This window comes from Scatophagus argus, chromosome 4, assembly GCF_020382885.2.
Source record: "Scatophagus argus isolate fScaArg1 chromosome 4, fScaArg1.pri, whole genome shotgun sequence".
NCBI lineage: Eukaryota > Metazoa > Chordata > Actinopteri > Scatophagidae > Scatophagus > Scatophagus argus.
The window spans coordinates 629,090-648,998 of record NC_058496.1 but is presented as its reverse complement, the minus strand read 5'-3'; the positions used below and the strand labels follow the sequence as shown (position 1 = coordinate 648,998).

The following is a 19,909-nucleotide window of genomic DNA, read 5'->3' as shown; positions in this document are numbered from 1 at the left end:
GCTTCTGGTGATTCTTCGTGTTTTTTAGTCTTTTTTTGTTCTCTTCTATACAAAACAACATTGTGGTCGTTATTCGCTCCATTAAGACACCTGGAAATGCCTCGTGATGTGGACTGATCAGAGTTAAGCTTTTGCCTTATTTCTGAGTGATAATCCTCAGTGACTACCTTGTGCTTTACATGTTCACATCGTGGTTGAGACTGCATGGTCATGATTTCCCCCAGCAGAAACCTGAGACACTTCAGACCCACCACTGACTGGACTCCTACAGTAACATGTAGCACTTAGTTACTTTGTACTTTGTGTGTTTTACAGAATCACTTGCTGTATGTCGCATTAGCACGTGTAAAGATGGTTGACGTCTCTCCACTTCCTCACGCCGTACCAAAGTGAAGCCCGATATGAGTGCTGCCATCTTGTTCTGGTGATGTCATTTGGAGCCGGAGTCTGCAGTAGTGATCAGGAGGTGGAGCCTCTGTGTCGAGTTCCCGCCCACACACCTGTCTGAGCCAGTCGGGGGCAGCTCTCAGCTTGTCAATCATGACATTTCAGCCTCTTTTTATAAAAATCGATTAGCTAATTAAAATCAAACTGATCAGAGAAATGAACACTTGAACAAGCAGTGTGATAAGAACTACCTAAACAAACAGAAACCATCTTTGGGAAACATTTATCTGACGTGTACTTTGAGTTTTCAGTTTGGCTCATGTCCCACCTGCAAACATGGAGGGGGAGGAGCTTATGAGCTGTACTGCAGCCAACCACCAGGGGGCGTCCAGGTATTTTGGCACCATGTCATACATCTTAACATACTGTCACTGGTATGTTAGCACAGAACGGTAGAGGCCATCAGTAAGTTAATCTGATCCTGAGTGGAACTGAGGTGGAACAAACAGCCAGTGACTGAGACAAGAAACGCCCCAAAACATCCAACGATCGCACCTGAGATCAGTTCACTGAGCGAGTGTCTACCTGACACATCCGGCTCAAACAACACAAGCCTGCAGATTCACTGCAGTCATTTCCTCAGGAGCACTCATATTCAGTGTTACTGAACTCGTGTTGGAGCACAGCAGCACCCAGTGGACGTTAGAGGAACTGCAGCTCAACACGTTTCACCTCTGACCTCCGGCTCTTCACGCATTTTCCTTCTTCCTTAACTCCTTCCTCATTTCTTCTCTTTCTGCCTTTTTTGTGCATTCTTTCTCTCCCTTCATTTCTCCTATTGTTATTGTTACACAAAGTCAAAAGGACACACAACACAAACGGGATAACAAAACCAGTAAAAAACAACTAAAGGAAAAGCATAAACTTTAAAATAAAGTAAAATTAAAGTAGCTTCCCCCTCACAGAGGACAACCTGTTAAAAATCCTCTGTCTTATCCTTACAGTACGTAAGTGAACGTTACGTTAGTGAACGTCAAAGCTTTCCTTTGTTTCCTTCCCTTTTCTTCCTTCTTCCTCACCCTCACTTCTCTCTCTGTTTCCTCATCATCTCCTTTCTGTTTTCTTTCCTCCTAAATTTCAGTTTTTTCCTCCCTCGTGTCCTTGTTTCCCTCGTCTGTCCTTGTCATCCTTCGTTCTTGTCTGATCTCTTGTTGAATCTCTTTGTTCTCATCTTTGAATCGTGTTCCTCCCTCCCCTTCTGTCTCTCTTTGTTACCTTCCTCTCCTCCTCCTCCTCCTCCTCCTCTCATCTCTCTGTTTGCTGATTTTGTTCTTCTCTTTCATCTCACACACTCACGAGGTCTGTTAGATGTCAAATCAAATGCCTGTCACAGTGTGTGTGTGTGTGTGTGTGTGTATGAGAGAGAGAGAGAGAGAGAGAGAGCATCTGTTGCCATGGAAACAGAAGCAGCAGGTCACAGAGGCACCTCTTCAGGCAAGCAGATGGTCTGTCTGCACACACAAGCTTCATCGAACCTCAAGAAATGACCTCACTGTGACGTCACGGCGACGTCGTCAGACCACGTGTCACATACAGTCGGTGTCACAAACTGAAGGTTGTGCAGTTGGAAAGATGTTTCCCAGGCTGGGAGGCTGTAATGAAAGACCCTGTCCAGGTGCATCATGGGAAATGTAGGATGTGGAGTTTGTGGACCAAAAGTCAGCATGTCTTCACGTTTTGCTGCTCAGATCCAGATGTCTCTCAGTGTTCATAAGAAACTGCTTTGCTAATAGTTTAATGCTTTCATCTACAGCTCACTTATGAACCAAGTGTAACAACGGCTTTTGGGTCTCGAGCTTCTTAAAAAAATCTCTCATGAAAATCTCTAATCAGACTATGAACTGCAGTCCTTAAACAACACAACATCCGCATGTCGCTCTTCTACTTTATTTTATTTAGCAGATTCAAATCAGACTTTTCGTTTCTGATTTACTGCTTTAACCTGCTCACTGCAAATAATCCAGTTTGTGTCTGCCTGTCTGTCTCCCTGCCTGCCTGTCTGTCTCCCTGCCTGCCTCTCTGCCTGCCTGTCTGTCTCTCTGCCTGCCTGTCTGTCTCTCTGCCTGCCTGTCTGTCTCCCTGCCTGCCTGTCTGTCTCCCTGCCTGCCTGTCTGTCTCTCTGCCTGCCTGTCTGTCTCCCTGCCTCCCTCCCTGTCTGTCTCTCAGAGCAGCTCTGCCTTCGGTCGCTGTTTTCTTCTCCTCAGCCTGCTGGCTTTCAGCACCGGCAGCGATGCAGAGGAAGCACACGGAGGCGGCTCTAACGTCAAACTCCACTCGTTAGTGAGCCGCATTAATTCATGTTACTCTTTATTTACTTCCGTTGTAATAATCCCGGGGCTGCGGGGGATGGTGTCGCCTTCTGAAGCCGGATAGTCAGACGCAGAGGCCGGGGCGGCAGGGACGGTTAGCTGGCTGGGGTTAACGCCAGGGCTCCTCGGTGAAACTCGGCCTCCGTGAAGGATTTTATCGGGACATTTTGTGGGAATTGGGGACGTCTCTGAACTCGTTCTCCCGGCTGTGCTGGTGGACTGTGTTTGGCGTTGGGTGCCCTCGGTGCCGGATGCCTTGGAGGCCCGGAGGAGCTCAGACTGCGGAGACCCGGAGCAGTGCCCGGACACCGGGGAAGAAGAGCAGGTAAGTCGGCTCTGAGAAGAACCCGCGGTGTCGGCGTGTGATAGACGCTGCTCTGTGAGTTACGGGACTGTGTGGGGAGCCAAAATACAGATCGGGCTGCGTACTGTGGATCCACATGTCAACTAACATTAGAAGAGTGTTTTGTATTTGAGGAAGAAGCTAGCTGGTCGCTAACTGTTAGCCGCGTAGCATTCCATTGTCACAGCCCGCTGGGCTATGTAGGCTAGCTATGTAACAGCTGTGAGAGGGTAAAGTGTTTTCAGCAACCGCGGTAAATTTAACACGTTATCTGACGTTTGAGAACTCCTTCGTGTCTTCACGTTTGAATAACAGCGTTTGGTAAATTATTTAGGGTGTTCAGACGCAGTGGACTGTTGTCGTCTCTTTAGCATGCTAACGCTAACAGCCGTGCTACCCAACTACAGCAAGGAAAAGCCCCATAGACACGGAGAGCTGTCTGTTAGCCTGTTAGCATTAGCCTCTACCTGATTGCAACACTACAAGGAATCTCAAAATGTCTGCTCTGACACTGTGATTTTGTCGTTGGTTTTCATTGCTCCGGTCTAACGGGGACGTGAGGACGGGACTACGGGGACAACACGGTTCGGATTATCTCGGTTTTTCCTTTTTTATTGGCCACTACATTATTACGGTGCGCGTGCGCGTGTGCCACGCACGCGGCGCTCGGGAGGAGGGGCAGGAAGGCCAGACGGTGAAACCAGTTCTCGGCTCGGAGTCCACTTTGTGCTCCTCACACTGAGTCCTTCACGTGTCTTCTAACGACGCACAGCCCTTAGAACCTAACAGCGTCTGTTTCATTGATCCACATGTTTAAAGTGTGTCTCGTGCTCAGGTAAAGCGCTCCTCATTCAGTGAAGGCTGACCCTCTGCTCATGCTCAGGTAATAAACCTGCTGTGAACTGAGTGGGTCAGGAAAGTGGGTCTCAGTCTGGGTTCAGGACTCCTGTGCCTGAACCCAGGTTTTCAGTGTGTCACTTACTTAGTGGACATTTCATGAAACTGAACTTTATTTTGACCCCTCACAACACAACAGGGCCACAAAATGAGGCCAGGATGCAGGAGCCCACTTAGATGGGCTCCAGTGGGACCAGTTTTCTGCCAGATTTACTACCGATCACATTTCTGCAGTGAATCCAGGTGGTGTATGAAAACGTGGTGCGTTCAGGCGCGCCGGTGTCCTCAGTGTTCACCTGAAAGAGGCTCCTTCAGTTTAGTTGTAACTGTGAGCTGAGAGACACAGCAGCGAGCGCGGACGCTTTTAAAGAGTAACTGTTGCTGAAAGTTTAAGTGGGCGTCGCAGAGACAGCAGAGTGTGTGTTTGTGTGCGTATGGAAGAGTGGCATATGATGGCGAGTGTCCGCTCCCTGACCTGCTCTGCTTGTTGTGATCAGCTGGACTGTGGCCGAGGTCCTGCTGGTTTCTCTGGACCGAGCGGTGTTTATTCAGGAGGGAGCAGAGCAGGACTCATCAGTCATCTGTGATGAAAAGTGGACATGTTGTTGTGTAGCGTTTGTTTTCACGCAGCTGACATAAGAAGTAACATGTAACACTGGCTGGGTAACACGAGGCTTCTGTGGGCCGCCGGGTTTGGAGCGTCGCTCGTGACGAGTGTCTGAACGACCGGGACGTCACCGAGTCCTTTGGTTTGTTAGCGGCTTGTTTATGCGAGCTGTTCTCTGTGACTGTGGTGATAAAGCTTAGACGTTGTGTTGTTGTGCTCTCACCTGCCTGTGCCAAACGTGACGAGAGCTGACGGCAGGTGCGGCAGGTCAGTCACGTGACTCGGGTGTGATCAGCTGCTGAGATAAGATGAAGACTTCAGGTGAGGGCTGGGAGCGGCCGCAGCCTTACAGGAAGCTGCCGGCTGCTCGAGTTAATGCTTTGATTCAGTTGTTTTACCTGTTTGGACAGTCGGCAGGTGACTGTTCAACACTCACTCTGCCGCTGACGTTGGTTGGCTCACAGTTTTTCTCATGTTTCTGCCTTTTTTCTCGTCTTTTATGACTTCTGGTAAACATTTCTATCGTCTGGATTGAGTTTCCTGTGAAGTTTTCCTTGAGTTCCTACATGTGACTCGACGTTCATCACACGAGTGGCCGACTGTGTGTTGAACACAAGTCTTGTTCAGGTGTGTGAAGAGGACACAAGCTGTGGCTAACAGAAAAAGATAAAACAACGTATTTAAAATAACTAAAGAGAAAGTGTGCGCACACAGAGTGAAAACAGCGCGATTTAACTCTAATGCTTCGAGTTTTTCTCATCCGAGTAATCAGTGAGTTTTCTCAGATCAGATGACAGTCAGATGATTACAGGGATTTTATTTTCTAAACAGCTAAGAACTGAGCCGATTGTACTGCAAGGCATTGTGGGTATTCTCACTGTAAGGCCGCATTTTTTCAGTTCACTTTGGCAAACAGAATAACAAGAGGCGGATGGTTTGTCTCTTCACTACAAATCAGCGAGGCACATGGGAAATGTAGTTTTTGTTGTTGTTATCACCTTTGAATGGAGATCATAATCCTCTGCCTGTCTGTCTGTGTGTCTGTCTGCCTGTCTGTCTGTGTGCCTGTCTGTCTGTGTATCTGTCTGTCTGTGTGTCTGTCTGTCTGTCTCTCCAGCAGTGTGTCTGTCTGACTGATTGGACCCCAACAAGTCAGCCCCTCACACCATGAACCCTCTGAACCAGATGAAGGCTGGACTGGCCAACAACCCACACAGGTACACACACACACACACACACACACACGCACACACACACACACATACATACGTAGTTACCCTGTCTGTGTGTGTGTGTGTGTGTGTGTGTGCGTGCAGTGAGGGCTCGTACCCCTATGACCCCTCAAGCTGGCAGCAGCCCACCAATCAGCCCACAGGATCCCTCTCCGTGGTTACCACTGTCTGGGGAGTGACCAATCCCTCGGCCAGCCAGGTATGACATCACCAAACAGGAAGTGGAATAATTCACGATTAATCGTTCTGACCTCTTCCTTCAGTGCCAGGAGACGTGTGATGTGAAGTGTGTGTTTCTGTGTCTGCCAGGGTCTGGGTGGAGGCGTGATGGGGCCTGGGGCCAACCCGGGTGGGGGGCCAATGATGCAGGGCCCCGGGGGTCCGGGCATGGCCGGTGGGCCCGGAGGCTACATGGGACAGCAGGGCTACGGAGAGCCCAGCAAGGGCTACATGAGCCAGGGCATGTACGGGCGGACGACTGGGGGCTACGCTGGAGGCCCGGGGGGGTACACAGGGAGGTGGGTGTCTGATGGAGACCAGCGCACCGCCTCGCCGTCAGTTTGTACCAACACCTTTGAAGAAATAAAAGGAAACCTCATCAGTCAACCTGACAGAAAAGTCAAATTGTCTCAGAGTAGCAGGATGTTATCAGTGTAAAGAGACGATGATGTCATGATGTTGTAATGATGATGTCGGCAGCTCCATCATCAGCTGATGTGTTCGTAACCGTGTGACTTTGTCCCACTTTGTTTTATGTGTGATTCAACAAACGTCACAGTCCTCAAAATGAAACCCAGACAGAATCGTCTAAAATCTGACCCTCGTGTCTCTCAGTTACCCGTCCAATCCCGGAGGCTCCAGAGGGTCAGCTGACTTTACTCAGGCTGCCGCTGCCGCCGCCGTCGCTGCTGCTGCCGCCACGGCCACAGCCACGGCCACAGCAACCGTCGCCGCCATCCAGGAGAAGCAAAACCAGGAACTGAACTACGGACAGGTGAGGGTCGCCTCCTGTGAGGTCACAGATAATTCCAGGTGGTGATTGGTGGGTTAGTGCTTTCTCTGCTGGACTCTCCTGGAGGTTATTTCAGTTCACTCAGGTTGATTATTTATTCATGTTCCTCCTAGTGAGCTGCCACCAGAGCTGAAGGTCACAAAGTCTCTCCAGGAGCTCTGAGTGCAGACACAACAGTTAAAGATATTTCACTTCCTGCTCGTTTGTCCTGAAGGAGCAGGCAGTGACATGTCAGTCCGTCTCGCACTTCTGTCTGACTTCCTGTCTTGGTTCTCCGCTCTCAGCTCATTGGTTCCTTTAAAAACACATCACAGAGATGCAGTTTCATGTTCACAAGGACTCAGTCATTTTCAGCTGCTTCAAACTGCCTTAACATATCGTTAATAATCTGTGTGTGTGTGTGTGTGTGTGTCAGATGGGAGGTCCAGCCTATAACAACCAGTTCATGGCCCACTCTGGCCCCCGCGGCCCCCCTGGCATGGCTCCTGCAGGTATGGGCCCTGGGCCTGGACCTACTAGGGCTCCCCCCTCTATGGGCCCTATGTATGGAGGCGGCCCCCAGAGGGTTCCTCAGCACCCAAACTATGGCCCCGGACCTCAGCAAGGCCACCTGAGGCCCCCACAGGGCCTCAAACGGCCCTACAGCTCTGAGGTGCGCCAGGATGCAGACAGTGACCAGAAACCTGATCTGACTTAGTACCAACAATGTAATTAGAATAGAAATGAAATATTTCTCCCGTGTCCTTTTTCTGCCTCTCCTCCGTCCTCAGTCTTTCCCGGGAATGTCTCAGCAGTACGGCGTTGGTTCTGGTGTCAGCGTGATGTCAGGTCCTGGTGGTGCCGGCGGTTCAATTCCAGGTTCAGGAGGAGGAGGCGGCCATGCCGGACCCGGCCCGTATTCTGGCCCCAACATGCAGTACCATCCAGGTGAGACGTCTGCAGGTGTCACCGCAGGCTGAACACGTTCAGAAGCTCGTTTCGTTGACTGTGTACCCCGTCGTGAGACGATGAACGAGACGACGGACGTCAAATGTTTAGCCTAGCTTAGCATAAACACTGGAAACAGGTTGAAACAGTTAGCATAGCTCCTGACCATCTGTCATGTTGTATTTCTGTTCTGTTTACCTTCAGGACCAGGTGGTCCAGGCCCAGCCCCACAGCGCTCAGGCTCCTCCCCCTCATATCAGAGCCATAAGATGCCCCTCCCCCAGTATCCCCCCTCTGGACCTGCCAACTCTCAGTACTACAAGGTGTGTGTGTGTCTGTGCGTGTGTGAGAGAGACAGAAGTTTATTTACACACATGAAAGCAGTCAGACATGAATGTGTGTTTGCGTTTGCAGCAGGAGTTTAACGGTCAGGGTGGAGGTTTAAACGCTCTGACAACAGGGGGCAGCGCTGGCGTCTACAACTCCTTCAACCAGCCATCCGGGGTGAGTGTGTGTCGTCCGTTGTTTCACGTCTGTGGTTATTCACACACATCCTGTCTTAAAAGTGGCACCACGTTCACAGGCTGATCTGTGTGGTGAAGCGTGAACTGTCTGCCATCATGGATCACTACAGTGCAGCTGTACTCTGTGATGACAACAAGTTCTCTACTGTGAACTTTGTGGTCCGAAATACTTTGACCACTGCAGTCAAGTACACAAAATGAACTGGACAGTTAAACCCTCTGTGTGTGTGTGTGTGTGTGTGTGTGTCTCTCTGTCTGCCTGTCTGTCTCTCCCTCTCTCAGCCTGGTCGAGGGTTGCCAGGTTACCCCTCCTCTCCTGTTCCTGGAAACCCGACCCCGCCCATCACCCCCAGCAGCTCCATGGCCCCACCTTACATGTCGCCTGGCAACAGTGACGTGAAGCCGACGCCCTCTTCCTTCCTGCCTGACATCAAGCCCAATATGGCCGGCCTGCCCCCTCCTCCTCCCACAGGTGCACACACGGTCTGAGCAGCCACACCAACCGGTCCAGTAACACAAAGTTCTTTTTGATTGATTACTTCACTGGCGTGTGTGTGTGTCCTGACGCTGCTGTATCGTTTGAACTGACTGTCAGTTCTTCACGTATGTTCATCAGATTGTCATCAGTGAGATTTTCCTCATCTTTGCGGTGATGTCACAGGAAGTGAAGAATCTGACTGTCTTGACTTCCTGTTAACAGGTAACCCCAGCGACGACCTGCGGCTGACCTTCCCGGTGCGTGACGGTGTGGTCCTAGAGCCCTTCAGATTAGAGCACAACCTGGCTGTCAGTAACCACGTCTTCCAGCTGCGAGAGTCCGTCTACAAAACACTCATCATGAGGTGAACGCACACACGCACACACACACACACACACACACACACACACACACACGAGCATGTTGCTAAAAAAGACTGCATCTTCCTCACTGTTTGTCATGAGGGCACCACACACACATCTGAGTGCAGGCTGACTTTTCTAATCAATACTGATCAACTAATGAAGCACTGAACTACAATACAACTGTGTGTGTGTGTGTGTGTGTGTGTGTGTGTGTGTGTGTGTGTTTCAGACCAGACCTGGAGCTCCAGTTCAAGTGTTACCACCACGAGGATCGACAGATGAACACCAACTGGCCCGCCTCCGTCCAGGTTCCACCTTCATCCTCTTCCTGTTTATCTTGTCATTTTATTTGTCAATTCTGCTCCGAGGAACTTTGTTCTTTGTTCTGTTTTTATTTACCTGCCCCCCCCGTCAGGTGAGTGTGAATGCGACTCCTCTCACCATTGAGCGAGGTGACAACAAAACTTCCCATAAGCCTTTGTACCTGAAGCACGTCTGTCAGCCAGGCAGGAACACCATCCAGATCACCGTCACCGCCTGCTGCTGCGTAAGAACACACACACACACACACACACTGACTCACACTCACACACTCCGGCTGCAGGTCGTCAGTCGGTGCTGGTTCTGGGTGAGCCTGACGTCGTCGTGTGTTTGTGTCTGCAGTCTCACCTGTTCGTGCTTCAGCTGGTTCATCGTCCGTCGGTGCGTTCGGTGCTGCAGGGCCTGATGAAGAAGAGGCTGCTGCCCGCCGAGCACTGCGTCACCAAGAGTGAGTCACTCGCCTCCGCCACGGCACAACGGTTAGTGTGGGTGAAGTCCGTTTCGGGATTCCCGCCGCTCACGTCTTTCATCCTTCCTCACAGTAAAGAGGAACTTCAGCAGCGGTTCGATCCCCGGGAATCCCGGGTTAAACGGAGAGGACGGCGTGGAGCAGACCGCCATCAGAGTCTCGTTAAAATGTCCCATCACGTTCCGCCGCATCCAGCTGCCCGCCAGAGGTCACGACTGCAGACACATACAGGTGAGAGCCACAGCCAATCAGAGTACTCCATACCGTGTGATGTCACAGCAGCAGCTCCACCTTTCACCAGGAGTGTCACCTGAACTGATGGATGTCTGTCTGTCTGTCTGCCTGTCTGTCTGCAGTGTTTTGATCTGGAGTCATACCTGCAGCTCAACTGTGAGAGAGGAACATGGAGGTGCCCCGTGTGCAAGTATGTCACACACTCCCAGACATTTAAATCAAGCTGTACTATGCGCACTTCCTGTCTAACCTGTGTGTGTGTGTGTGTGTGTGTGTGTGTGTGTGTGTGTGTGTGTGCGTGCGTGCGTGCGTGCAGTAAAACAGCTCTGTTGGAAGGCCTCGAGGTGGATCAGTACATGTTGGGGATCCTCATCTACGTTCAGAAGTAAGAGACTTGATTTGTCCTGGTGTGTCTGAGACTGAGGAGGTCAGAGTTCCTCACAAAGCGTCCTGAGGTGTCCTGAGGTGAAACTGTGAGGAGCAGAGAGGAGAAGCTGCTGACGACTCTGGTCCACCCTGCAGACACCCTGTCTGTACATCCTGTTTGTCAGATGATCCCTTAGTGTGTAAAATGTTAAAAGATGAGGAAAACGTTCATCACGTGGTCCTCGGATGCTCTTCACATGCTCAGTTTGCTGTGTTACGAACCAGAAAAGAGCAAAGATTTTCAACTTTTTGCTTGAAAACTGATCAATAAAATAAATAGTTGATTAGCTATCAGATCATTCCAGCTTTCCTCCGGTTGCGGTCGTTCTTATTTCGTTGACTCTTTCCAGCTCGGAGTACGAGGAGATCACCATCGACCCGGTGTGCAGCTGGAAGCCGGTTCCCGTGAAGCCGGACCTCCACGTGAAGGAGGAGCCCGACGGGCCCGTGCTGAAGCGCTGCCGGACGCTCAGCCCCAGTCACATGGTCATGCCCAGTGTCATGGAGATGATCGCATCACTAGGCCCCGCCCCTTCCTCTGCTGCCTCGTCCTCTCCGATGCCCTACCCCTCCCTGCCTGCAGGGGGCAGCAGTAACAGCAGCAACACGCCGGACTACCCCGGACCAGGTAACCCGTCACAGACGATGTGGAGGTTCGTGATCTCATGATCATTGATTGGTAATCAGATGTATTGATCGTGTTTGTGTGTCCTTCTCAGCTCCGTCCTATCCCAGTCAGTCCACTGGCTTCTCAGACTTCACTGGTCCTGGGACTCCGGGGGTTGGGGGGGACTTCTCCTCCCCCGGTCCTCCTCCTCTGTCCTATCAGTCTGAGCTGTCCAGTGCCCTCCTCACCCCCGACAAACCTCCCCCACACCAACTGGCTGGACAGGTAACACATCATCATCATCATCGCCGTAGTGTTTTATGAGTTTAGATTCTCTCCGTTAACAATAAAAACATCTCCTCTCTTCCTTGCTTCCTTTCCTTCCTCCTCTCCTCTCTCAGATGTCAGTCTCGGGCCGTCTGGACTCCACTTCCCATGGTGCTTCTCTCTCCCAGCAGCAGTCACAGGGTCTCCTCGGCAACTCCCACCTTGGGGGCAGCAACCAGATGATGCAGCGTAGCAACCAGAATCCCCGTCTCCAAGGCGACGGCTCATTCAGTCTCGGGGGGTCCGCGGAGGTTCCAGAGCCGACTTTGGATGTGAGTAGAAACCGGATTGGGACTGCACTGGGATCCGGTTTCCGGTTGACAATCCCATGATGTCCTGGTTGAGTCTGCCGACCGATCAGGCTGTGCTCGTCATGTTCATCAGCCTATCGGCCGTCGTGTCCGTGGTGACATCATCGTGTCTCCTGTTTGTCTCCACAGTTGCTCCCTGAGTTGACCAACCCGGATGAGTTGCTGTCCTACCTCGGACCTCCAGACCTCCCAAACAACAACAACAATGACGACCTGCTGTCCCTCTTCGAGAACAACTGAACACAGACACACACATACACACACACACACACACCTCCAGAACTGAAAAGACTTTGCTGTAAAATACAAACCGTCTCCTCGGCCGCCAACATGGCCGCCGCGTGCTCAGTGCGGAGCACACGAAAGCCAACCTTTAAATACGAGAAGTCTTTGTGTGGCCGTGACCTCGATGGTGACTTCATTTTATTGATTTTTATTATTCTCGCAAACTGAAGCTTCATCCTTCATTCCCAGATACACAGCCTCACCTCCAGACCAAACTGCTGCTCTGAGCACACACACACACACACGGTGTCACTGCTGAGCAGCCTCCTCCTCCTCCTCTCCCCTCCTCTCCTCCCCTCCTTCTCTCCTCTCCTCTCCTCTCCTCTCCTCTCCCCTCCTCTCCTCCCCTCCTTCTCTCCTCTCGTCCCCTCCTCCTCTCCTCTCCTCTCCTCTCCTCCTCCTCCTCTCCTCTCCTCTCCCCTCCTCTCCTCCTCCTCCTCTTCCTCCTCCCCTCCTCTCCTCTCCTCCTCCTCCTCTCCTCTCCTCTCTCCCCTCCTCTCCTCTCCTCTCCCCTCTCCCCTCCTCTCCCCTCCTCTCCTCTCCTCTCCTCCTGTCCTTTGCTTTGTCAACGTAGTCACATCTTGACTCTGGAGCTTTTATCAGGAGCGTTGTCACTCTCTTCACTCCTGCTCCTCCTCCTCCTCTCCTCTCCTCTCCCCTCCTCCTCTCCTCTCCTCTCCTCCCCTCCTCCTCTCCCCCCCTCCTCTCCTCCCCTCCTTCTCTCCTCTCTCCTCCTCTCCTCTCCCCTCCTCCTCTCCTCTCCTCTCCTCCTCCTCCTCTCCTCTCCTCTCTCCCCTCCTCTCCTCTCCTCTCCCCTCTCCCCTCCTCTCCCCTCCTCTCCTCTCCTCTCCTCCTGTCCTTTGCTTTGTCAACGTAGTCACATCTTGACTCTGGAGCTTTTATCAGGAGCGTTGTCACTCTCTTCACTCCTGCTCCTCCTCCTCCTCTCCTCTCCTCTCCCCTCCTCCTCTCCTCTCCTCTCCTCCCCTCCTCCTCTCCCCCCCTCCTCTCCTCCCCTCCTTCTCTCCTCTCTCCTCCTCTCCTCTCCCCTCCTCCTCTCCTCTCCTCTCCTCCTCCTCCTCTCCTCTCCTCTCTCCCCTCCTCTCCTCTCCTCTCCCCTCTCCCCTCCTCTCCCCTCCTCTCCTCTCCTCTCCTCCTGTCCTTTGCTTTGTCAACGTAGTCACATCTTGACTCTGGAGCTTTTATCAGGAGCGTTGTCACTCTCTTCACTCCTGCTCCTCCTCCTCCTCTCCTCTCCTCTCCCCTCCTCCTCTCCTCTCCTCTCCTCCCCTCCTCCTCTCCCCCCCTCCTCTCCTCCCCTCCTTCTCTCCTCTCTCCTCCTCTCCTCTCCCCTCCTCTCCCCTCCTCTCCTCCTCCTCCTCTTCCTCCTCTCCTCCTGTCCTCCTCCTCCTCCTCCTCGTTGTTCTGGATGTTGTAAAGTCAGTCCAGACGGCGGTGGCGTCTCCGTGTCCCAGTGAGTTCGCTGGCTTCTGGGAAAGATGAAACTGTACATGATCACACTGTATGATTCAGTAAGGATGCTATTAACAGTAATAATAATAATAATAATAATAATAACCTTTGTAATTTAATAAACACTGGAAAGACACACAGATGAGGTCATGTGATGCTTTTAATGAAGTCTGGCACACACGGTTCATCTGTGACTGCTGGACAAGTTGCTGATGTGTTGATCCCAACATTATTGATCCCATCCGTGGAAGAGTCACAGTAAGAGTCCACATAGTAATCAGCGGTTCTCTTTTTAAGCACCAAGTCAAGTAACTTCCAGATCCAGCTTCATGTTATATAAACCACACAAATAACTGAAGAAAAGGATTCACACACAAAACCAAAACTGAATATGGAGGGTTTCATGGCTGGAACAATTTGATGAATACATGAATGATTAGACAAATGTAAATCACTTCAAACATAACTGCACAGAGTAATGTGTTACCTGCTGATGTCCACTTTCATTGAGTCCTGGTGTCAGTTAGAGTTAGAGAGACCGTCAGAGATCAGCAGGACTCCAGGTTCAGGTCCTGGTGGTTCAGCTTCAGTTTGTGCCCAGTGAACATCTCATTCATCTTCATGAGAATAAACGCCAACAGAAATTCTCTGAGAAATTTGCTGAATGACTTCTATTTTTCTCATCTATTTACTCAATAAACAGACAAATAAATATAACATTTATATTTTTAATATCCAATTTGTGGTTTATTTAATTATACTGATAATTCAACATTAAATTACATAATCGTTTGCTCATTAATTTGAACACTCATTCTTCATGTCTTCACTTCTGGCTGTAAAAACCCTCCGCTTGTTCCATCCACTTTACGGGGTCAAAGTCTGCATTCGGTCCTCAGTGGGTGACGGGGCCTGGACCGCCCCTCGCGGCGCCGCAGCGCGCGTCAACCACGAGGCATCAAAGGTCATTAAAGGTCACTGATCGATATCAGCACCATCAGCAGCTCCACTGGAAACCCGAGAGGAGCCGCTGCGTCAGGAGGCCTCACACAGCAGGCTGGTCCGAACCGCCCGCTTCACATCAGGGACCACGGCGGTCCGTGTTAACCCGTGAAAGTGAACAAGCAGACCAGATTATAACAGAACAAGAACGACTCTCAGGCGGTTACACGTGATTGTGTCAAACAGCGTTAACAGGAAACACGGCTGGAAGGACCGAGTGCTGCTGCTGCTGCTGTTCAAAGTTTCATTGACGGGACTTCATTGTGGTTTTCAGCGCCACAGACTTTGTGCGGGACCAGGACGGGCCGCGCCCTGAACACTTGATCGCGCGCACATATTTTCTCCTGCCGACGGGAACGAGCGCTGACTGCGGGACTTGACGTTAACCAACCGCGTGCGCTTCGAGCATTGGGTGTCCAAGCTGCCACTGATCCGCGGCGCGCGCTGTTCCGGGGCTCGTGAGTTCAATTGTTTCACCGGGGCAACGTGAAGGGGCGGTGTTGTCTGACTCGCGTCGTATGACTACCCCGTGAACGGACAACCTCCGCTGAAGCGGTCAATTGTGAGATACGAATCAAACACACCGTGAAATGTGTCTTTCCCTGTCGTGACCAGTAAAAAGAGAGGGTCAACTGCTCTGGCTGCTGATTCGCTACCGCGGGTGCCAGTCAAATTCCCGAGCGACGCATATTGGCCCGTTTATACCGCCCACCGGCCTGTTATATAAACTTAATCCGCATCCCTCCATCTTTTTCGGTTCCTTGTGGCCACCCGAATCCTCTCGCCGGAAAGCCGTTCAGTCCATCCGTTCCGCTTCAGCTTGCTGAAATGGCCAAACCTAGGGTCTTCTTCGATATCACCGCCAACGGCGCACCCTTGGGCCGGATTGTGATGGAGGTAAACTGGTTTCTGTAAAGCGAAGTGTAGCCGTTAACGGAGGAGGTGGTTCATCATAGCCTGCGGTCACCAGACACCGCGGAGTCTCCGTTAGCCTGCCCTGCTTTGTGCTTTTGTGGACGTTAAGTTAAATTTGACCGCAGACATGCAATCCCGGGTCTCAGCTGTCTGCCGTCACTTCATTTAGCGCACCAGACGCGAATCGAGCTGTCAGTCGGTTGTCTTGGACGGACCATGTGCACGTGTGTGTGGCTGGAAGCCAGCGGCGCTGGCTAACGGGACCGGATAGGGAGGCTTCTCGCTCTCAGCGTTGGTGCAGATGCAGTTTTATTCCTCTGCAGTTACTGGGGACGTTACTCACACTCGAGGCGTAACGACAGTTTATCTAAATGCTTATTGTAGGCTGAGTCGTGTCACGTTAACATCCGCAAAAGCGGACATGTTCAGCTGCCGTTTCGGCGGTTTCCACTGTGACAAAATGGAATTCAGCCAATACTTCAGACCTTCGGGTTGCAGTGAACTGCAGCAGGGTTTGTCCCCTGAAGAGCCGTTAAAGGCCTGCGGCCCATGTTTGAGTCACGAAGCGATAACGTTACGGTGTTCAGGGAGTAGTTTGCCCCCGCCGCGCGCAGCTAACTGCACATACAGGGCGCAGTTAGCTGCGCACATAAAGGACGACTTGTGCGCAGCACGCAGCTCGTGCTGCTCTTTGTTGCAGCGTTTCGCGGCCTTCAGGCGATCCCGGGAAACCACCGCTGTCGTCAGTGAAGAAACTCGAGCCCTGCGGCTACAGTTTTAAGTCTGTATGTTTAAGGACGTCGACCACAGCCCAGTGTAAAAATTACACGATGATCTGCTCACGGCGCTCAACGTGTTCGCCTAACCGCGCCGGTTGTTCTGGTCAGACGGGGCACTTCTGGAAAGTTCCACGGGGCTGTCGGAGAAAGGAGGGGGGTGGGGGGGGGGCTTGTCGATATGATTTAAGAAATGCGGCGTGGGGAGATGGTGGAAGCGCTCACGACACCTTTAGTCCTCAGTACCCACAGCGCCTGAGTGTGTTACATAACGGACAATGCAGCCATTGTCACGTAGGCTATTTATATCCGCCCGTTTCCGCGAAGCCAAGTGCAAGCTAAAAGCTGTTAGCATGTTAGCATCCAGCCATTTTGTGCACACGGGACCTGTGCCCCATTATGGGCGTTCCCGATCTCTGGCTCGAGCTTCGAGCTAAGTTTGAGCTCGGCCGCGCCAGCCAACGGGGGAGTCTTTCATTTTTGGCCGTGCGTGTTGAGGGTAATCAGAGCTTCAGTGTCAGACAGCTGCTGAACGGTGGAGCTCTGGTTTCCGTTACTGCAGAGCAGGTGAAAGGCTGCACAGGGCTGTTCTGAGATCAGCCTGTCTGCTGCAGCCCCCCCCCCCCCGTCTCAACATACTTGCATGGTAGCGTCACTGCTGTGCAGGGCATGCAGGGATCCCAGTGTGCTGCAGTGGAGCGTAACAACACACAGTCGGCACACACCAACCACATCCAACTTGTTCTGCAGGAAGGCTGGAAGTGCTGCCTGCAGGCTACCAAAGGTGTGCTCAAACTTGGTTTGACTTTCACTGTTGCACTTTGATTTACTGACTGAAACGACAGCCGTGACGTAATCAGGCTAAAATGATAAGGATGTCATTTGGGTTTTAGTGCTGCAGGGAGGCTCCGTTTGCCTCCGGACTGAAGTCGGCTGGTGTCACATGCCGGTCTTTCCCTCCATGTAGACGGGTTATACAATCAGTTGCTACACAGAACAAAGTGCACAGTATCTCAGCCTGCTCTGGTCTCCAGTCTGCGCCCGGAGGGCAACAAGCCAAGTGTTACTACATGGACTGATGATGATTTCACAACTTTTACTCTGAAGGAGTCGTGTCTTTGTGTCGGTGCTGCGGGCTAACGACTTCTTGGTGTTTGCTCAGAACAGACTGACTGGTTGTTTTTTGATTCTGCAGCTCAATGCCGACGTGGTGCCTAAGACTGCTGAAAACTTCCGTGCCCTCTGCACCGGCGAGAAGGGCTTCGGCTACAAGGGCTCCATCTTCCACCGCATCATCCCCCAGTTCATGTGCCAGGTGATGAGAAGTCACACTTTGTTTCTTTGTGTTGCTGAGCTGTAATGTGATCATATGCTGCTTGTGTTCAGTGACTAACAGTTGCTGAAATCATTTCTCTCATTTTCTTCTGGACTTCAACAATTTGATGATGGTTTGTGTGTAAAATGTCAAGATGTCGGGCGTCTTCAGACTTTTGTCTGAGATTCAGCTGATGGTTTTAGAAAAGGAGGAACAAGATGATATTTAAAAAGACAAATGATTGAACAAAACTTTTTATTTTGTGCCACAGCAAATCATTTCAGGTCTCGACTTTAAGCCCTTTACATCACCAGCTGAAACTGACACCCGTGTGTGCGTTTGATTTGTTCAACATGCAGGGAGGCGACTTCACCAACCACAATGGAACTGGAGGAAAGTCCATCTATGGCAACAAGTTTGCTGATGAGAACTTCACCCTGAAGCACACTGGCCCCGGCATCCTGTCCATGGCCAACGCTGGCCCCAACACCAACGGGTCCCAGTTCTTCATCTGCACATCCCAGACACAGTGGTAAGAACACACACACACGCACACGCACACACACACATACACACCTGCAGCCAGAGTGTTGGGACTTCGTGTTTTGTCTGATCACACAAAAGATTTTAAAGATGACTTTCAAATAAACTGTCAAACTGTCAGAACAAAGTCCATGTGTGTTGGCTGTGACGGGAAACAACACATGAATTTAATGTGGAACAAATGGAATAAGTTACCAATCAGTGATTGGCTGCTTGGCATGTTTTTCTCTCTGCCTGATTGGCCAGCTGAACCTGCTGGTCTTCCTCCCAAAAGGAAGTTAAATCCGATTTAATTTACTGAGTACAAAGTTCTTGTTGTAGTTTGTGTATTTCTACTTCACGTTCAGAGTCCAGTTTGATTGACTGTTTGTGACGTGTGACCAATCAGATGGTGCTGTGGGCTAGACTTTGAGTCAGGGTGGAGACAGCAGACGGAGGTGACTATTAGTCAGCGTAGAGGACTTTTACGTTATTTTATGGGCAACTGGCCAAAAACCAGATTCAGATGATCGTTAAGCTTCTGAACTCTGATCAGTAATCGATCTCTGAAAAGCACCTTCACCTCGTGGTCGTGACTGCAGACCTCCTGCGTCGTGTCTTTGTTTGGCGTCCGGTTGGTCCCGACGCTGTCGGCGCTTACTGACATCTGTCCGCCCGCAGGCTCGACGGGAAGCACGTGGTGTTCGGGATCGTCATTGAGGGGATGGACGTGGTCAGGAAGATGGAGGCCAAGGGCAGCCAGAGCGGCAAGACCTCGGCCAAGATCGCCATCGCCGACTGCGGGCAGCTCTGAGCTCCAGCGCCAAAACCCGTCTGCTCACCCTGTAGCCACCCCCACCCCCTGTAGGCTCCACCCACCCCACCCTGCTGCCATTCAACATTCCTATTGAAGAATAAACTCACCCCCCCCACCCCCCCACCCCTTTTTTATTCAGTTCATGTTGAAATTATGTTGCTGCATTTGTGACTTGCCTTCAAAGTTTCTTTTGCATTAACGTTTTTTTTCCAAGTCCTGACGGTTTTTGTTAAGTAAAAAAAAAAATGAAGAAAATAAACGAAATGTTGCCTTGAATGAATTGTGTTTTTATTTTGGATACAGGAAGTTGTGAAAGCTTTTCAGAGTTAAGGTTATTTATGGAGGAAGGTCTCAAAGCTGACACGGTGGACCTTCAGTCGGGCTTCATCAGCGACCACGTGAGGCTCTGAACCTCCTGAGGTGACCACGGTGAACGTTCCTGGTTTCAGGCGGGTCACAAAGGTGAAGTCCGGCTGAAGCAGCTGGTTTCAGTAGTTTGGTTTGGAAACGACTGCAGTGACGCGTCAAGGTGTGTGTGTGTGTAACAGCACCACCTTCTGACCAATCAGCTGTCTGGGAGATGACATCAGAGTATCCTGGAGCTCCTGTCCTCATTTTGTCTTTCAGTTCTGCTCTTGATGTCATGTTCACGATGCATGTTTTCAGATTTTCTGTGGTGGACCAGTCAGATCTGCTCGTGTCCTAATGACGTCTGCTGCTTTGAGTCTGGAACATGCATTTAAAGGGACAGTTCACCACAAAATGAGAGACAGCCGATGTGTCGAACGGTCTGACTGGTCAGATGAAATCCTGGGTCGGGTCATCAGAATGAACACCTGCTCAGTGACTGCGGTTGTCAGGAAGTTATCCTGCTGAGATCTGCACCCTCGTCTTCAGCTCGGCTAACGGAGCTAAAATAATGCTGTTCCTGTCCTGAGAGCCACAGGCGGGTGAAGATGACATCACTG

The 19,909-nt window shown here is 51.2% G+C and overlaps 2 protein-coding genes across 4 annotated transcripts; both read left to right on the top strand.

Moving 5' to 3' along the window:
* The first annotated feature begins 2,587 nt into the window (after window positions 1-2,587).
* LOC124057883 (zinc finger MIZ domain-containing protein 2-like) lies at window positions 2,588-12,285 on the top strand. Of its 3 annotated transcripts, XM_046386524.1 has the most exons (22): window positions 2,588-3,081; window positions 5,152-5,230; window positions 5,724-5,820; window positions 5,920-6,034; window positions 6,145-6,353; window positions 6,670-6,829; window positions 7,263-7,499; window positions 7,618-7,774; window positions 7,979-8,097; window positions 8,189-8,278; window positions 8,581-8,770; window positions 8,999-9,140; window positions 9,371-9,449; window positions 9,557-9,688; window positions 9,805-9,910; window positions 10,005-10,162; window positions 10,288-10,355; window positions 10,482-10,550; window positions 10,942-11,219; window positions 11,311-11,483; window positions 11,600-11,797; window positions 11,966-12,285. In XM_046386524.1, exons 3-22 carry the CDS (start codon window positions 5,771-5,773, stop codon window positions 12,074-12,076), a joined length of 2,841 nt encoding a protein of 946 aa, XP_046242480.1. In that variant the 5' UTR covers window positions 2,588-3,081; window positions 5,152-5,230; window positions 5,724-5,770; the 3' UTR covers window positions 12,077-12,285. The 3 variants fall into 3 exon arrangements, with proteins under 3 accessions (XP_046242480.1, XP_046242482.1, XP_046242479.1); XM_046386526.1 differs by lacking the exon at window positions 5,152-5,230 and having other exon boundaries at window positions 8,192-8,278; XM_046386523.1 differs by lacking the exon at window positions 5,152-5,230.
* Window positions 12,286-15,335: 3,050 nt separating this feature from the next.
* On the top strand, window positions 15,336-19,217 carry ppiaa (peptidylprolyl isomerase Aa (cyclophilin A)). Its single transcript, XM_046386531.1, has 4 exons — window positions 15,336-15,493; window positions 17,483-17,602; window positions 17,962-18,134; window positions 18,806-19,217. Exons 1-4 carry the CDS (start codon window positions 15,425-15,427, stop codon window positions 18,936-18,938), a joined length of 495 nt encoding a protein of 164 aa, XP_046242487.1. The 5' UTR covers window positions 15,336-15,424; the 3' UTR covers window positions 18,939-19,217.
* Window positions 19,218-19,909: the final 692 nt, after the last annotated feature.

What these genes read in the sequence shown, in the direction of transcription:
- LOC124057883 (XM_046386523.1), top strand. Translation starts at nt 5,771, where the DNA reads ATGAACCCTCTGAACCAGATGAAGGCTGGACTGGCCAACAACCCACAC. An exon ending in TGGAGGTGCCCCGTGTGCAA is followed by an intron (nt 10,356 to 10,481) that starts GTATGTCACACA and finishes GCGTGCGTGCAG; the next exon opens with TAAAACAGCTCTGTTGGAAG. An exon ending in CACACCAACTGGCTGGACAG is followed by an intron (nt 11,484 to 11,599) that starts GTAACACATCAT and finishes CTCCTCTCTCAG; the next exon opens with ATGTCAGTCTCGGGCCGTCT.
- ppiaa (XM_046386531.1), top strand. Translation starts at nt 15,425, where the DNA reads ATGGCCAAACCTAGGGTCTTCTTCGATATCACCGCCAACGGCGCACCC. An exon ending in TGGGCCGGATTGTGATGGAG is followed by an intron (nt 15,494 to 17,482) that starts GTAAACTGGTTT and finishes TTGATTCTGCAG; the next exon opens with CTCAATGCCGACGTGGTGCC. An exon ending in TGCACATCCCAGACACAGTG is followed by an intron (nt 18,135 to 18,805) that starts GTAAGAACACAC and finishes GTCCGCCCGCAG; the next exon opens with GCTCGACGGGAAGCACGTGG.